The 17,388-nt window shown below is 45.4% G+C and overlaps 2 protein-coding genes across 2 annotated transcripts; both read right to left on the minus strand.

Moving 5' to 3' along the window:
* Positions 1-1,857: 1,857 nt before the first annotated feature.
* Positions 1,858-4,054, minus strand: LOC125553202 (ankyrin repeat domain-containing protein 2A-like). Its single transcript, XM_048716999.1, has 5 exons — positions 3,834-4,054; positions 3,433-3,713; positions 2,878-3,263; positions 2,365-2,775; positions 1,858-2,239 (listed from the first exon to the last, which is right to left on the minus strand). The coding sequence occupies exons 1-5, from the start codon at positions 3,847-3,849 to the stop codon at positions 2,140-2,142; spliced, it is 1,194 nt and encodes a 397-aa protein (XP_048572956.1). The 5' UTR covers positions 3,850-4,054; the 3' UTR covers positions 1,858-2,139.
* Positions 4,055-6,204: 2,150 nt separating this feature from the next.
* Positions 6,205-12,016, minus strand: LOC125553203 (U5 small nuclear ribonucleoprotein 40 kDa protein). Its single transcript, XM_048717000.1, has 7 exons — positions 11,675-12,016; positions 11,232-11,589; positions 10,967-11,123; positions 10,471-10,515; positions 8,328-8,490; positions 7,141-7,502; positions 6,205-6,937 (listed from the first exon to the last, which is right to left on the minus strand). Exons 1-7 carry the CDS (start codon positions 11,894-11,896, stop codon positions 6,622-6,624), a joined length of 1,623 nt encoding a protein of 540 aa, XP_048572957.1. The 5' UTR covers positions 11,897-12,016; the 3' UTR covers positions 6,205-6,621.
* Between the last annotated feature and the right edge of the window lie 5,372 nt (positions 12,017-17,388).

Genomic DNA, 17,388 nt, shown 5'->3' on the forward strand with positions numbered 1-17,388 from the left:
GGAGAGGAGTGTCGAAACCCAATCTCGAAAGCGACTAGGGAAGGGAAGCCATTGTGACGCAACATGTCAATGAGGAAATCCCATCTCACCGAGTCAACCTTTTTCTTGATGTCAAGCTTGAAGGGCAAGGTTGGTGATTTGTTGCAATGCAGCCGCCTGTCGAGGTTCCTAACGTACACAAATTTATCATGTATACTTCTCTTTCTTGATGAATGCACTAAGCACTAAGAGCTGAGTAGATGAAGTTATTCATGTGTGTGTGTGGGGGGGGGGGGGGGGGGGGGGGGAGAGGTGAGAGACTAACATCTTGGCAATGATTTTAGTAATGTCATGAATGATGCTTTTTGATCTGTACCGAGATTGTTAGAGTTGTGTCGAATAGTGTGTACAAGTTAGGTTACAGCTGGACTCTGAGTTGTATTGTGTTTAGATAGGATATGGAGTCGTGTCCTAATAGGACACTTGTATCCTAGGCCTCTCATATATAGCGGGGGTAGACACACGATGTGACCTATGCCAAAATAATAGCACCGGAACGCAGGGAAAGCCGGCGGTATGTGCCGGTGTCCAGGGCGACCGGATGCGGTATTGTAGCGGTGTCATGCATGGAAGGAGCGCCCATAGTCAGACCCCGGGGATGTAGCCATATCAGTGAACCTCATTAACAAATCTCGGTGTCGTGCTCGTGTGATTGCTTGGTCCTCGGATGATCAACGATATGCCTCGGATTTATTCTAACAGAGATATCTTCAACACCGTCTTTTTTGGGGATGTGAGCAGATTGACAGAATTGAGCCAATGAAAACTGATCACATGCAAGTTTGAGAAGCGGTTGACAACCATGAGGATTTTCGGTTTGACAATAAGACCTTAAACAACGCACCAATGAATCCATCGGAGCCCGATGCCTTGTCTCCTGAAAGGTAAAAAAACAACAGACTTAACTACCTCCTCCGAGGCTCGGGAATACAACCCCAATTAAATCGTTTTGCCTAGGCACTCCTTTTTTCATGACGGTTGAGACATGCCTCTAGACAATAACCTTCTTGTGCTCATGGATAGTAACCCACCTAGGGCCATGCTTGAACGGTGTATACTTTTTCTTCTACTTCTATGATTGATTCAGAGGTCGAAATGTTTAGTGTTTGCGTCGCCCTTCTTCAGATTAATAATTCTGAAGCATTGCCCATTGCAAGCACTCTTAAAAATGGCTAAACCAAGCACTCTTCTTTCGAGTCTTTTCTTGAGATCCCGCTCATCCATATAAAAGCACTCTTTTTTTTTCTGTTGGGCCATATCGAGGTGAAGGATGACCTCAAGAGCCATGCGCAGCTGCACTAGTGTTGGAGAAGATGGTTTTGCTCCAAGCGCGAAGCCGCTGGCTAGTCTTCTTGAGCTTGTGAAAAAGAAGCTGGCAAGGACCAGGTTGGGTGGAAGCTTCATTCCAAGCTTTTTGCACCACAAGCTTGAATCCAGGCATCTTGGTCCCAAAATTCTCAAATTAAGCAGACAGCTACAAGTGCAAGCTACATCTCATAACCGGGTTGTGCATCCTATATAAGGACATGTACTCGACTATTACCATAGTTCAGATGTGGTTATTGAACTTTAAAAGACGTCGTGTACAATCGTACAGATTTTTTATGAAATAGGTTTTTGTCTCGCTTTATATTATTAAGCAACGCAGTCAAAAGATACAAAGATCGCGGTAATCGTATCGCCACATAAACCATCTGGATGATATATTAGATGACACGTCAGATAGTGGTTTCACAGGCACCAAGATTGCTAAATAAATTAAAAATGTAACGAAAACAAAAGGTAAAAATGCAAGCACAAAAACTATGTAGCCCAAGATAAACTATGAAACATGAATTTTATTTCTTTATTCACGAAGCAAAACTTTGAAACGACCAGCAAAATGCAAAATCGATAATAAATAATCCAGAAACCAGATAAATTCTACCCACACTCAATAGATACAGATGGATGAAATATGAATTACAGCCGAAGAGAGACCCTTTTTTTCTTCCATGGAAAATATTGTAATAAGCATAATCTGAAATAATAATAAAATTAAGCAAACTGAAGGCAAGATCGACTGATGATGGCATGGCGTATGCAGAGAGGCGACGGCGTCTAGACGTAGGCGTGCTTCTCCAGCAGCTTGAGCACCTCCTCCTGGCTGTTGAGCCTCGCCACGTCGATGGCCGTCTTCCCGTCCAGGTTCTGCAGCGTCCTGCATTTCCACCATGATCGAGCTCCATCGTCAGTACTTAGATTACTATGTCAGCGAGCAAGCAGAAGCAGGTGATGTGATCATGCATGGCGGCGGCGCGGGAGATGAGATCGACGGCTACTCACACGGAGGCGCCGTGGTCGACGAGCAGCGCCACGCACTCCTTGCGGCCGTAGCCGGCGGCGTAGTGGAGCGCGGTGTTCTTGTTCTTGTCCACGGCGTCCGCGGCGGCGCCGGCCTCCAGCAGCGCCTGCGCGCACCCGAGCTCGCCGTAGCCGCACGCGAAGTGCAGCCCCCGCCGCCCCTCCGAGTCCTCCTCGTCCTTGTCCACGCCGTCGGCCAGCGCCTTCTTCAGCCCCTCCACGTCGCCCACGCTCGCCGTCTGGTGGATGATAGATTCCTCCTCGTACTCCCCTTCCTCGCCGGCAGCAACCTCTTCCTCCTCTGCCTCGGCTTCAGCTCCGGTGGCGGCGCCAGACGGGCCCACCCCCATTGCCCGGCCGAACTTCTGCAGCGCCTCCGGGTCGTTCCAGTACCTGACAGAATACCAGACGATATCAAGATTGGTCGACCGCCATTGACGATGCCGCGGAAGGAATGTTGAGGCGGCCGGGGAGCGGCGAGAAGGAGACGGTTACTTCATCATGGCGGCGGGGCCGCCGGACTCGATCTCGTCGAGGATGGGCTTGAGGGAGGGGTCGTCCTTCATGCGGGCGACGCGGGCCTCGAGCTGCTCCTTCTGGGCGGGGTTGGTGAGGCCGCCCAGGACGGAGGACATGGCCGGGTCCTGCATCAGCGCGCTGCCCAGCCGCTCCGCCATGGCCACGAACTGCGGGTTCTGCATCAGCTGCTGCATCGTCGACACGTACTTCTGCGGGTCCAGCGCCGCCGCCACCTCCTGCGGCGACCGCGCGGACGCCGACGCCGCCGGCGCCGGCGCCACCGTCTTCTGCAGCTGCTCCGCCATCTCGCTGAATGACGGGTCCTTGGCGATCTGCTCCGCCATCTCCTTGATGCTCGGGTCCTGCAGTGCACGCCATGCCACAAAATTCAGGATTCAAATTTGCTCCGTGAAATCGAAGCAAATTAGCAACCGATTCAAATTTGTATCTCATGCTTGAAATGAGCAGAGCAAAACAGAGTATTGCAAATTCTGCAGAAACTGTAAAATGCTTCAGTGTAGCTTTGATTACGTTGAGCAAGTTCATCATGGTGGAGAAGTCGAAGGGGCTGGCCGGAGCACCCGCCCGGCGCGCCGCCGTAGCCGCAGGCGGCCGCCGCTGCCCCTCCGCCGCCGCAGCCGCCGGGGAAGGCTCCTCCTCGGCCTTAACGCTTGTTTTCTCCTCTGCCGGCGCCGCAGCCGCCGGGGAAGGCTCCTCCACGGCCTTAACGCTTGTCTTCTCCTCCGCCGGCGCCGCCGCCGCCACGGGGGAAGGCTGCTCCACGGCCTCGACGACGCTCGTCTTCTGCTCCTCTGCCCAAACAATCCACAAGCAAAGCTTAATTTCTCCATCATCCCCCCAATTCTTCCCGCCACAAGAAACCGACCGAGTAATCACGCAAGAAGGAAGCTGGAAAACATGTGGCTCCTGACCTTGAGTGGTGGCCATGTCGAGCGACGGCGGCAGTGGAGACGACGCCGGCGTTGGCACTGTGCTCACGCAGACGGTGGTGGAGAGGATGACGATGATGGGGAAGATGATAAGGTGGTGGTGATGGATGGAGAGGAGAGAGTGCGACCAACCAACCAAAGCCAACCAGCCGGTCTCCTTTTCCCGGTGTATTTTTCGCCCGGCGGTTTATATAGGAACGCTTGGCCGACTAATGTTTGGACACATCACTTTGATTTACAACAACAGTAGATCTTTCTAGAAGTGCCAGGTGTGAGACCTCAAAGGCAAGAATGTTTACTTACCACAAGAAAAGAACTTATTTCTATGCATTCCATGAGATTATAAAGAAAATCATGCTTTCATATTGCCGCATAAACCAAACCGGGCTTTCATATTGCCGAGTCGAAAACGAATTGCTTTCTTATTTCTCAAGCGACTCGGAAAAACCTCATGACCTAAAAATGTCTTATAGAAGTTTATAAAGAAGGTATTTAAAAATTATGGCAAACAAGACAACACGAAATGGGATTTTCCTTTCCCTCGAGCTAAGGGGGCTACGGCAAAGTTCTCCCCTCATAGCTCCATTGGCCACCTCCTGGATTCTCCTCCCCTCATAGCTCCATTGGCGGCTGGGTTAGGGTGTCTCGCCATATGTGCGCGGCAGCGAGAGCTGGTTTAGGCACTATAGAATGATTCAATGGCGGCGACTACCTCTCTAGAGCGTTGGCCCTTAGGGCCACGTGCATCAAGACTTCTCCGCAGTGGCGAATCTTGAAGGAAAATCAAGGACAAGCTCAAAGTTAACGGTGTGAAAACAAAACCGCCAACCCTCAATTCTTTTGTTGAAAGAAGGTTAGAATTGCCATAATACTACTGGGAACGTATACTATTAACTACTAATTTCTTTTTTGCATTGCTGGAGGGCAGGCTCAAGCCTATTAAAGCCCACCCAGTTGATTCGCCACTGCTTCCCGGTTGTCATCAACAAGTTCAGCTGGCTCCGGTATAGTCTGCGGCTCGTTTTATTGACAGTAGTGGTCACTCGGTAGTCCAGAGACCTCGGTGCAATTTTTATTATATTTGAGGTACTTTGTACTTTCCTTGAACTTTGATAATAGATCTGGGTATTCATGAAAAATAAAGACAATATAAAATGGATAAAAAGGATAAGGAGTTTCCGGTATGATGAATATGAAATTTTCAAGTCGATTAAGCCCTAGTCACTCCTGGAAAATATACATGGGCTCGATCTTATAAGCCGATCGAGGAGGTTGATTTAAGTTAAGCTACACCAATAAGATTGAGCTGCATTCAGAAGAAAAACATCCCATTTTACACGGAATATAGTCATCTTTTGTACTAATCTTAGTTTAAATTAAGTGTTGAATTTAGATGCCATGTTGTAGAAGCCTCTAGAATTTTGGTTGCTTGCTGTGTGGTGCATCCGTGCATGGTACCTTTAGCAACAACTTTGTTTATGGTGGTGGGGGCGACCAGGAGGAGCCATGCTTGCACCCCATGCGAATCCAACCAACCAGCTACAGAGAAGGATCGACAGACAGGGGATGGATGCCGATAACAAATGTGCGGATGCAATAGCCTCTCTTAGAAACCATTGCTATCGCTACAAGATACTCCCTCCGTTCCAAAAATTAGTACAAAGTTGAGTCATCTATTTTGGAACGAAACGAGTACATTCATACACGGTTTTCACACCGCGTCGACAATGATATTATTCATCTTCAGAGGAACATTCTAGTCGTCGAGACATTCCCGCAATTTCTGCGGAATCACAAATTAACGGATCCGAGTAGTTTGTCTGGAAATTAAATCATTTAGCAATTTGCTTAAGAGATTGTTATTTAGCAATCTCAACACTGCGAGGCCAACAATAAAATAAACTCACAAAATCAAAATGGAAAGCAGAAGAGACCGCCGACGTGACACATCAGACAGAATCACAGCGTGTGACGTGTCCTTTTATCGGCGGACAGGTTGGCACATCTGGGGAGCTGGAGTAACCAACTGAATTATGCAATATGCCACCTGTCAAGTTCCACTGGACAACTAATAAGTACTTCCTCCGTTCCAAAATATAGTGCTTCCTCTATTCCCGTGCATCAACTTTGATCATAAATTTAACCAACAAGACCGACTGCGGTGGGAGCAAAAGTTATACCAGTAAATTCGTATTCAAAAGAAATTTCCAGTTATATAATTTTTTCTCCCGCCACAGTTGGTCTCGTTGATTAAATATATTGTCAAAGTTGGACCTCAGGAAGCGCGGGCACACTATATTTTGGAATGGAGGGAGTAACTGAGAGTTTGAGATTCAGACCACACAACACAAGCTTTTTGGGCTTGAGAGCAGGTGGAGGTTTCTTTCATCTGAGACTCTCACTTGGACCTTATGTCTCCAGATGCTTTGTACTTTCAAATGTACCAACAGAACCAAGACACTTGCATTGCCAACAAACAAAAAATGCTAAGGAGAGGAAAGGAAACCATTCGGTAACAGTTTTCGACGTACGTGAGATTTCTCGTGTACTTCTCCACAGAGCAAGGGCAAAACATTCAAACTAGGGAGACCTGTAGATGCATCAAAAAGTGCAGATGTTGCTGAGGCCTCCTCTGGAACTCTCCGTTGATGCATCCCATGTGTGTGAACAAAGAAACTTCATAGAACCTGATGCGCCCGTGTTTCGCGAGCTCGCAACAAAAATGGCGATTGATCCGCTGTGCCAAGAATCCACGTGTTGGCTGTTTCCATCAGTATTTGTGTATCGCGACGTTGAGGTCCGATGAGATGGAGGTCAAAACTGGGAAGGTCTGGTGCCAAACGGCCTTGAAGACCCGCTTCTGATGAGCCTGCACCGACTGGCAGGGCTTCTGGCCTTGGTACCTTATGTCGAAGATATGGATCACAGGGTCTGCTGACCCAGATGATAAGTACCAGCCGTCCGGAGACCACGACTGGTTTATCAGGGCTGACTGGGACTCGCTGCTCGTTTGCTTCCAACCGATCGCGTGAACCTCGGTCTGCCTCAGCCTGATGTCAAACAAGCGGAGCTGCCTGCCTGGCGACCTGTTAGAAACAAGAGAGATTTAGTTTGCAGCACCAACATCCAAAAGGCACAGAGGGAACAGATTGCACCCAGGACTGCAAATGAGAAACATACAATTGCACCCAGGACTGCAAATGAGAAACATACAAAGGATCTTATGCAGTGAGGTTTTAGGTGTGAAATGGAACCCAATAATCAGAAGCAACATTAGAAGCCCACTTACCCTGTTTGTACCATGTATAGGTTGAAATCAGTTGGATTTAGTAACACGCTCAAGCATTTGCTATCAATCAGGTTCTTGTACTCTGCCCTTTCAGCTGAGACATCATATGATATTATCCTCTTGTCCATTCCGACTGATATTATTGTTTTTCTCTGTTGCAATCCGGCAACACCCATGACAGCAGAAGAATGCAGATCCCTGTGCACTTTCTTGTGGTTCCATGAATCGTCTTTCTCTTGCCAGAGCATGACAGCATGGTCACTTCCACCAGTCATAAAGCATGTATCAGACCAGGGCATGAAATTTATGTTGTTTATGATTCCCTTGGTATGAGGCTTCGCTTGCAGGAAAGTAACTTTCTTCTGTTTCATGGGAAAGATCATGAAAGAACATTTTAGTAATGTTGAAAGTAACTCATCTGTTATCCAAAAGAAACAACATGAAAGCATAATTGCGTGGTACAAATGACTGCATGGGTTCTTGAAAGCTTTTACTCCCTCCGTTCCTAAATACAAGTCTTTTTAGAGATTCCAATATGAACTACATACGGAGCAAAATGAGTGAATCTATACTCTAAAATACATCTATATACATCCGTATGTAGTCCGCATTGAAATCTCTAAAAAGACTTATATTTAGGAACGGAGGGAGTACATGACATAACAACAGATCACATTGGGTCACTGATGCATCCACATATAAATGGCAGAGTAAAATAAACATAGCCGCATAATCACACTAACGGAATTATTTATTATTGCAATGGTTATAAATTCGATGTATCCAATGTATTGCCGTACCTAATTTGAGAGCAATGGTTATAAATTCGATGTACTGCTGTGTCAGCAGCAATTATTATTGCACAAAGGAGAGGTAGAAATTCAGGGTATTTGGTGGATATGAAAACAGGAATAACTTAAAAGGGCACCTACCAATTCCTATCTAACCTGATTTAATTTAAAATAAAAAAATATTCTGATTCAAAATGCACAGATATAAATTCTGGTATTAAAACACTCCTTCACATGTGAGTGTTTCTAGCTAAAATGATATTTGATGGATCTGAACTGCCCATGAAACCAATCCAGTTCACTGTAACAGTGTTATTTTATAACCACAAAACCTTGTAATGGATGATAATAGATGGAATGCGTTGTGCTACTTCAAGGTTTAAACAGAGTTCTTACTTGTCCTGATGTGTTAAGATTCATCATTGAAACCTGGGTGTCACCACCATCAGCAGTATATACGGCAAAAATTGTGTCACCATCTGGATGCCAAGCTACATCCTCAGGCCACCTTTGCTTTGAAGAAAAGCAATTTGTAGTGCTAAGCAAAGAGATGGATGGCCTGCAAGTACAAATATTCTAATTCAAAGCATGCTTAAATAAAACAAAAAAACATGCAGCTCCAGAGCCATATGAATTAATTCTCCAGACTATAAGAGGTTGCATGCACCAGCTTCCCATGCAATGTTTCAAGTGATGAACATCATAGTGTGTCATCTTCCGCGAAAATACTGCTACTGCAGAAGGCAATGCATAAGTAGGCAATGCATACAATAAAAATCAGAAGCTTGCTAATTTCATATTGCTACAACAAAACATTATCAATTGATAGTTATCTTTTCCCCATTGACACATAAAATTAATACTATATGAGGTACATGGACTCAAAATATTATTATTTCATGATACCAATAGTATATGAATCTGTCATGTGAATAAATTACATACCATGTTGGAGTTAAATCTAATATATAGGAGACCGCTTCAGGGCATGTTGAAGGAGTGATGGGGAAATTTGGCTGTAATGCCATGTAGGTGTTTCTTATGTCACTTGGTAAAAATGTTAACACAGCCCACTGGCTGCATCTTAGGATACAAACCTAAGATACTGGGTTTAATATCCCGGTGTTGTGAAAGTGTATGAAGTGAGGCAGGGCACGAACAATGCAGGAGAGCACCAGCCAATCTACCTGGCTTTTGTACCGAGGAATAAAACACGCAAACAGATGCTAAATGGCTAAATTTTGCAATAAAAGCATGTTTACTTCATAAAACTTAGCATGTGAGCTTCGTAAATAAAATACAGAATCTGCATAAACAATACAATCACTAGCATGTATTGGCTTAGCATTAATATGACAATGTGGGGAGTGCAAACCATTGCCTACAGCTCAAGTTGGCAGCAAATGTAGTATTATATGGCGAATCTTTCACTAACTACTGCCTAGTCTGCATGAAGGCATTTAGAAATTATGGCTTTTAATTTTAGCAAATGCATCTTCTATCTCCAGGCAAACATAGTACTTTTATTGACTTCATTATGACTATAATAATGCCGTCATGCCTCATGTCTACGGAACCCTTGTAGTTAGCCATGTATGCAGTTCATAGCCTTATCCATGTGTCAGTTTTCTATGTACGCGCTCTGTTGCTGGAACAAGTGACATGGTACCAGGGGTCTCATTAGTTCAGGACCACCCTTTTGTTACAGTTTCAGCAGTTGACAAAGTTTTCCACTTATCGTTGTGGGCTGGCAAGTGGGACAACCTATGACATTAGCTACGGTTGTGTGTCACGTGAACATCCATGCCACGTTGGAGTTAAATCCAATATATATGACGCCATTTCATTGGCCTGTTAAAGGAGTGACGGGGAAATTTGGCCATAATGTCATGTAGGTATTTCTTATGTCACTTGGTAAAAATGTTGACACATTCTTGGCAGCCAGCCAACCAGCAACAAACCTAAGATGTTGGGTTTAATATTTCGGTGTAGTGGAAGTGTATGAGGTGAGGCAGGACACAGACAATGCAGCAGAGCATCAGCCAGCGTACCTGGCTTTTGTACCGATGAACAAAACACGCAAACAGATGCTAAATTGCTAAATTTTGCAATAAAAGCATCTGAGCTTCATGAAAACTTAGCATGCGAACTCCATAACTAAGATACAGAATCCGCATACACAATACAGTCACTGGCATGTATTTATGTTAGCTTAGCATCAATATAACCTATGGCTCTTGTTGGCAGCAAATGCAATATTATGTGGCAAAATTTCACTAACTACTGCCTAGTCTGCATGAAGACATAGAAATTATGGATTTTAATTTTAGCAAATGCATCTTCTACCTCCAAGCAGACATAGTACTTTTCTTGACTTCATTATGACTATAATGGTGTCACATACTTATTCTAACTTTATTTTCCACTAGAAGTTGAAACAAGTAACCCTATCTCCAATATGTTTTGGGAGTCAAGTAACAATTCACAGAAATAAAAGTGACATATATCATTAAGAGAAACGAGGTAATATGAGGCTTACCCACTTGACTGTACTTGCCACAGAGTCACCATTCCATCCAATGCACTGCATCACAAGGAAAAATGAGACCAAAGTTTCTACTTCGAGCAGAAGTTAAGGAAATTTAACAGATGTTACAGTTCTTATATGTCGTTACATAGTTTACTCCGCAACATATAAGTGGAGATGAATTATTGACCAAAAATCAACCATTTCCCTAAGCAAATAAGTGTAGCCATGTCAACAGCGGTTTCACCCTTGTACACTTTTCCCCAGTTTATGACTATATGTTGCCTAACATTAGACACCAAGACATTTAAAAAGATCAGGACTTATTGGTGTTATGTGGTTACTAGCCTGCACCACTCCCATTCATCAGTTTTCAAGTCAGGCAACTTTTTGACAAAGATTGTTCAGCAAATGAGGCAGAACTCGACAAATTTAGTTTTGTCCGCCAGTGCATTAATGTTAGGTAATCGGTATTGTATTTATTATAGCCAGTCAAGCATACTAGTACCTTGTAACGACAAGCTGGTCATCAGCAGGGCACAGCTCAAGACATCTAAGCTTCCTCTTGTGCTGGCTGGAAACCAGAGTTCCGCCGTAGAACTTAAGCGTCGTCGGCGCAGATGACTTCTTGACGCTCTGAACCAAGTTCTGATGTTCTCTCTGCACTGCAAACCAGGAAAACAGAACCAGGCTTGCATCATCATGCATATCGACGGAGATCGAATTCTATTAGGTAAACTGCTGCCCTAGAACGGACGAGCGGCGGGAAGTACCGATCTCTCGCTTGGGCTTCTTCTCGGCCTTCCTCTGCGGCGCCTGCACCAAAGACGGCGACGATGACGATGGGGACTTCTTCGGTACGGGCAAAGTGGGCCGCGGGGCTGGACGGCTGTGGCCTGCCCCCGGGATGACGAGCTGCGGCCTCGCCTGCGGTGCGGGGGGCTTCTGGCTCTGCACCGACGGCTTGGGGGGCTCCCTCTGGCTCGGAGGCGGCGTCCTGCGATCCGGCACGGCGGCCTTCTGGACGGGCGGCGGCGGCGGCGGAGGCGGGTGGTTCCGATCGGGGGCGCGGCCTCGGTGCCGGGCGAGCCTCGACCGCGTCTCGGCCAGCTTCTTCTCAGCGGCTTCCAGCTGCGGACGCGAGGATCGATCTTTCATCACCAAGAACCAAAGGGGGGAGGGACTGGACGAAGGAGCGGGGAGGGGACGGGCGTACCTTGAGCTTGTAGCGCTCGACCTCGCGCTCGTGGTGGGCGATGAGCGCGAGCACGGCCTCCTCCGGGAGCTCGCCGTCGTCGTCCTCCCCGTCCGGCGGCGGCGCCCGGCTGGCGCTGGCGGGGGGTCTGGGCGCGGAGCCGTTGGCGGGGGAGGGGTGGCGGGACCAGCCGTCGTCCTTCTCCAGTTTGGGCCTCTTCATCGGCGGCGCGTCGCCTCCCATCGCGCCGGCGCCGGCGGAGGGGACGAGGGGATGGGGGAGGGTGCACGCGCGCCGCCTACCTCCGTCTCTCCCTCTCTCTGTCTCCTCCGTGTGTTCGTGGGCCGCAGCCGCGACCGCGAGAGTGGTGGAGTAGTACTATCCTGACCTCCTGGCGGGCTGGGCACCAACCGCAAACAACACTTTATTTCGGTACATGGACCGAGCAATGCACGGCTCGCACAGTCACCATTTCTTCTTCTTTTTATACAACTGTATGTATATAAAACTGATCTTCACTAAAAATATATATTAGTATGAGAATTCATATTTACTGCATGCTAAATTAGTACTGCATAGATTTTTTTAACATAGAAAAAAAGGCATGCCCTGAAAATGTAAGTATTCATGTGTACCAAAACAAGCGCCCATGCATCGGGAAGGAAATGTTTGTGTATTGGAACAAAGATGTTCAGATATTTCTAACACAAAACAAAGGGATGTTCATGTATGTGAGAAGAGATGTCCATATAGTATTTAGAAAATAAACTTGTTTATGGCATGGAAATAAAAATATATATATTTGTTTCCAAGTAAATTGTTTGTGTATCGTGGAAACATATTCATGTATTTTTCAAAAAGGAAACCAAACTAATAACTGGAAACTAAAATATAAGTAGGTTTTGTAAAAATAATGTTCATGTGTCAAAATGTGATCTGAGTGGATGCGAAAAAGGACTTCCATATGTAGCAAACTAGACGTTCATGTATTTAACAAAATATAAGGATTTTTAATGATAGCGAGGAATGATTGTTTTGAAATTTTCAATATACATTAGTATGGAACAAAAATTACATACAACACAAACTGTTTTTTTACATGAAGAGTGGCGTAAACATTTTTTTAATAAACATGAACAAATCTCTCAAGTCATATGAAATACAATTTAATTTTGAGATGAATTTGTTGACATTTGAAAGTCATTTGAATATATTTTTATGTAATTTAATATCATTTAAATGTTGTGTCGTGTTTCACTTGCAAATGTCCACCACACCCGACTCCTCCTGCATGACGGTGACCGTCTCCAGCTCCAACGCAATGGTGGACTGTGAAATGGGCAGGAATTAGGGGGTGGGATCGCGGCGAGCAGGGCAGGGAGAGAGTGCGAACGGGCGGGCTTTCACCTGAAGAAGTGGTGTGAATGCCCAAATGTGTGGGCTTTGCCTTGGGTTTGGCTGGGTCTAGAGTATCAGACACCTCCGTGGCAGAGATCTAGACGCCCGCATTAGTGGAAAAAGTGCTAGTCATAACTTTCGTTAGTGGCGCGCCATTTTCAACCAACGCCAAGACTATTTTTTTTTTCAAATAGTGGTGGTGTTGGCTTATTTGGTACGATATTACTAGGGCATAGTGGTGGCGTTGGAATATAGTTGAACGTCACAGGTATATAGGTCCCATAGATAGTAGAAGGCGTAATATAGTGTTGCTGTGCTATAACATGGAACGCCGGCACAGTTATGTTTAGTTGTGGTGTGCCATGGGTTGCCATGTCTGCACTATCTGAGGTGGGGTGTAATGTTTGGAATTATTTTTATTTATAATTTATTTATTGCTAATTGATTAGCATGGAACAACAACATTATTATTTTGTCAATGTAAACATTCTTATATCATATTTTGAGACTTCAATTTTTTTTCCTTTCTATTTTTTAGGTGGTGATCATTTTTATATTATATTGTAGTTTACTTTTATTTTTGAAATTACTTTTATTTGCAACTATTTATTCTTAATTGATTGAAATGTGTTTAATAATATTATTTTGCCAATGTGAACATTATTATACTATATTTTGAGACATCATTTTTTTCCTTTTTATTTGTTGGTAGGTGGTGATCATTTTATTAAATTTATATTATTTTAATTGGAAATTATAACATTTAATAAAATATTTGGTATTTTAATTGTTTTATTAAATTAAGAATATTGTTCTGAATTTTATTAAAGTACTATTATTATTTTTAGTCTTTTATTTTTTAAGTAAAATAGAAACTATATTGTTTTTATTAAAGTAAGTAATATTTATGCTTGGCTAAATTTGCCTTTTTTGCATATTGAGCCCAGCCGACAATTATTAGGAGACAGTGGGGGTCAAAATCAAGGGGGCAACGGCCACCTCACTCCCCCCCTCTCTCTCTCTGCCCCGCGCATGTTCTCTTTCTCGTTCCCCTTTCTTCTGTCGACGTCAACACTCCGATTCCGGTGGTGAGGTAACAACTAATCTTTCTCTCCCTCTCTCTCTCTCTCTCTCTCTCTCTCTCTTCCTCCCTCCCTCCCTCCCTCCCTCTCTCTCTCGTCGGTCGTTGCCATTTGATTTGATTTGATTTTGATTTGCATCACTAGGGTTTCAGCGACGGCGTCAGCAGAAATGACCGATTGCTAGGGTTCACCCCCCTCCACCTTCATCCACTCCACAACATTGACTACAAATCATCGGTGAGTTCATCCCCTCCACCTTCTTTTGCTTTCTACAAAATTATCGGTGAGTTCATCCCCTCCCGGTTTGATTTGCATCGCTAGGGTTTTAGTTTCGTAGTGATTTGACTAGGCCAAATTGAATTAGATGTTGGGGATCGTAGCAGAAATTTAAAATTTTCTACGCATCACCAAGATCAATCTATGGAGCAATCTAGCAACGAAGGGAAGGGGAGTGCATCTACATACCCTTGTAGATCGCTAAGCGGAAGCGTTGCAAGAACGCGGATGAGGTAGTCGTACTCGTGGCAATTCAGATCGCGGTCGATTCCGATCTAAGCGCCGAACAACGGCGCCTCCGCGTTCAACACACGTGCAGCCCAGTGACGTCTCCCATGCCTTAATCCAGCAAGGAGAGAGGGAGAGGTTGGGGAAGACTCCGTCCAGCAGCAGTACGACGGCGTGGTGGTGGTGGAGGAGCGCGGTACTCCAGCAGGGCTTCGCCAAGCACTACGAGAGACGAGGAGGGAGAGAGGTAGGGCTGCGCCTTGGGAGAGAGAGACTCGTGTGTTAGGCAGCCCCAAAACCTCCACTATATATAGGGGGAGGGGAGGGGCTGCGCCCCCACCTAGGTTTCCCTCCCTAGGGGTGGCGGCAGCCCCCAGATCCCATCTGGGTGGCGGCCAAGGGGGAGAGAGGGAGGCGCACCTAGGGTGGGCCTTAGGGCCCATCTGCCCCTAGGGTTTGCCCCCTCTCCTCTTGAGGGCGCCTTGGGCCTTGGTGGGAGGCGCCCTAGCCCACCTAGGGGCCGGTCCCTTCCCACTCTTGGCCCACGAAAGCCTCCGGGGCTGGTGGCACCTCCCGATGGACCCCCGTAACCCTTCCGGTGGTCCCGGTACATTACCGGTGATGCCCGGGACACTTCCGGTGGCCAAATCCACACTTCCTATATGTCAATCTTTACCTCCGGACCATTCTGAAACTCCTCGTGACGTCCGGGATCTCATCCAGGAGTCTGAACAACATTCAGTAACCGCATACATACTTTCCCTATAACCCTAGCGTCATCGAACCTTAAGTGTGTAGACCCTACGGGTTCGGGAATCATGCAGACATGACCGAGACATCTCTCTGGTCAATAACCAACAGCGGGATCTGGATACCCATGTTGGCTCCCACATGTTCCACGATGATCTCATCGGATGAACCACGATGTCAATGATTCAATCAATCCCGTATACAATTCCCTTTGTCTACTGGTATGATACTTGCCCAAGATTCGATCGTCGGTATCCCCATACCTTGTTCAATCTCGTTACCGGCAAGTCTCTTTACTCGTTCCGTAACACATCATCCCGTGATCAACTCCTTGGTCACATTGTGCACATTATGATGATGTCCTACCGAGTGGGCCTAGAGATACCTCTCTGTTACACGGAGTGACAAATCCCAGCCTCGATTCGTGCCAACCCAACAGACACTTTCGGAGATACCCGTAGTGCACCTTTATAGCCACCCAGTTACGTTGTGACATTTGGTACACCCAAAGCATTCCTACGGTATCCAAGAGTTGCACAATCTCATGGTCCAAGGAAATGATACTTGACATTAGAAAAAGCTTTAGCATACGAACTACACGATCTTGTGCTAGGCTTAGGATTGGGTCTTGTCCATCACATCATTCTCCTAATGATGTGATCCCGTTATCAACGACATCCAGTGTCCATGGTCAGGAAACCGTAACCATCTATTGATCAACGAGCTAGTCAACTAGAGGCTTACTAGGGACATGGTGTTGTCTATGTATCCACACATGTATCTGAGTTTCCTATCAATACAATTCTAGCATGGATAATAAACGATTATCGTGAACAAGGAAATATAATAATAACTAATTTATTATTGCCTCTAGGGCATATTTCCAACAGTCTGCCACTTGCACTAGAGTCAATACTCCAGTTCACATCGCTACGTGATTAACACTCAAGGTCACATCGCCATGTGACTAACACCCAAAGAGTTTACTAGAGTCAACTATCTAGTTCACATTACCATGTGATCAACACTCAATGAGTTCTGGGTTTGATCATGTTATGCTTGTGAGAGATGTTATAGTCAACGGGTCTGCAACAATCAGATCCGCATGTATTTTGCAAAACTTTATGTCATATCGTAGATGCTGCTACCACGTTCCACTTGGAGCTATTCCAAATGGTTGCTCCATTATACATATCCGGTTTTTCTACTCATAGTCATTCGGATAGGTGTTAAAGCTTGCATCGACGTAACTCTTAACGTCGAACTCTTTATCACCTCCATAACCGAGAAATATTTCCTTATTCCTCTAAGGATAATTTTGACGACTGTCCAGTGATCCACTCCTGGATCACCTATGTACCCTCTTGCCAGACATGTGGCAAGGCACAAATCAGGTGCGCCACTCAACATGGCATACCGTATAGAGCCTATGACAAAAGCATAGCGGGCGACCTTCGTCCTTCCTCTTTCTTCTGCCGTGGTCAAGCTTTGAGTCTTATTCAACTTCACACCTTACAACTTAGGTAAGAATCCCTTCTTTGACTGATCTATTTTGAACTCCTTCAAAATCATGTCAAGGTGTGCGTTCTTTGAAAGTATCATCAGGCGTTTTGATCTATCTCTATAGATCTTGATGCCCAATATGTAAGCAGCTTTATCCAGGTCTTTCTTTGAAAATCACTCTTCAAACAACCGTTTATGCTTTCCAGAAATTCTACATTATTTCAAATCAACAATATGTCATCCACATATACTTATCAGAAATGTTGTAGTGCTCCCACTCACTTTCTTGTAAATACAAGTTTCTAGCAAACATTGTATAAACCTAAAAGCTTTGATCACTCCATCAAAGCATACATTCCGACTCCGAGATGCTTGCTCTAGTCCATAGAAGGATCGCTGGAGCCAGCATACCTTTTAGCATCCTTAGGATCGACAAAACCTTTTATTGTATCACATACAACTTTTTCTTACGAAAACTGGTAAGAAAACTTGTTTTGA

Source organism: Triticum urartu, chromosome 4 (genome assembly GCF_003073215.2).
Source record: "Triticum urartu cultivar G1812 chromosome 4, Tu2.1, whole genome shotgun sequence".
Taxonomy (NCBI): domain Eukaryota; kingdom Viridiplantae; phylum Streptophyta; class Magnoliopsida; order Poales; family Poaceae; genus Triticum; species Triticum urartu.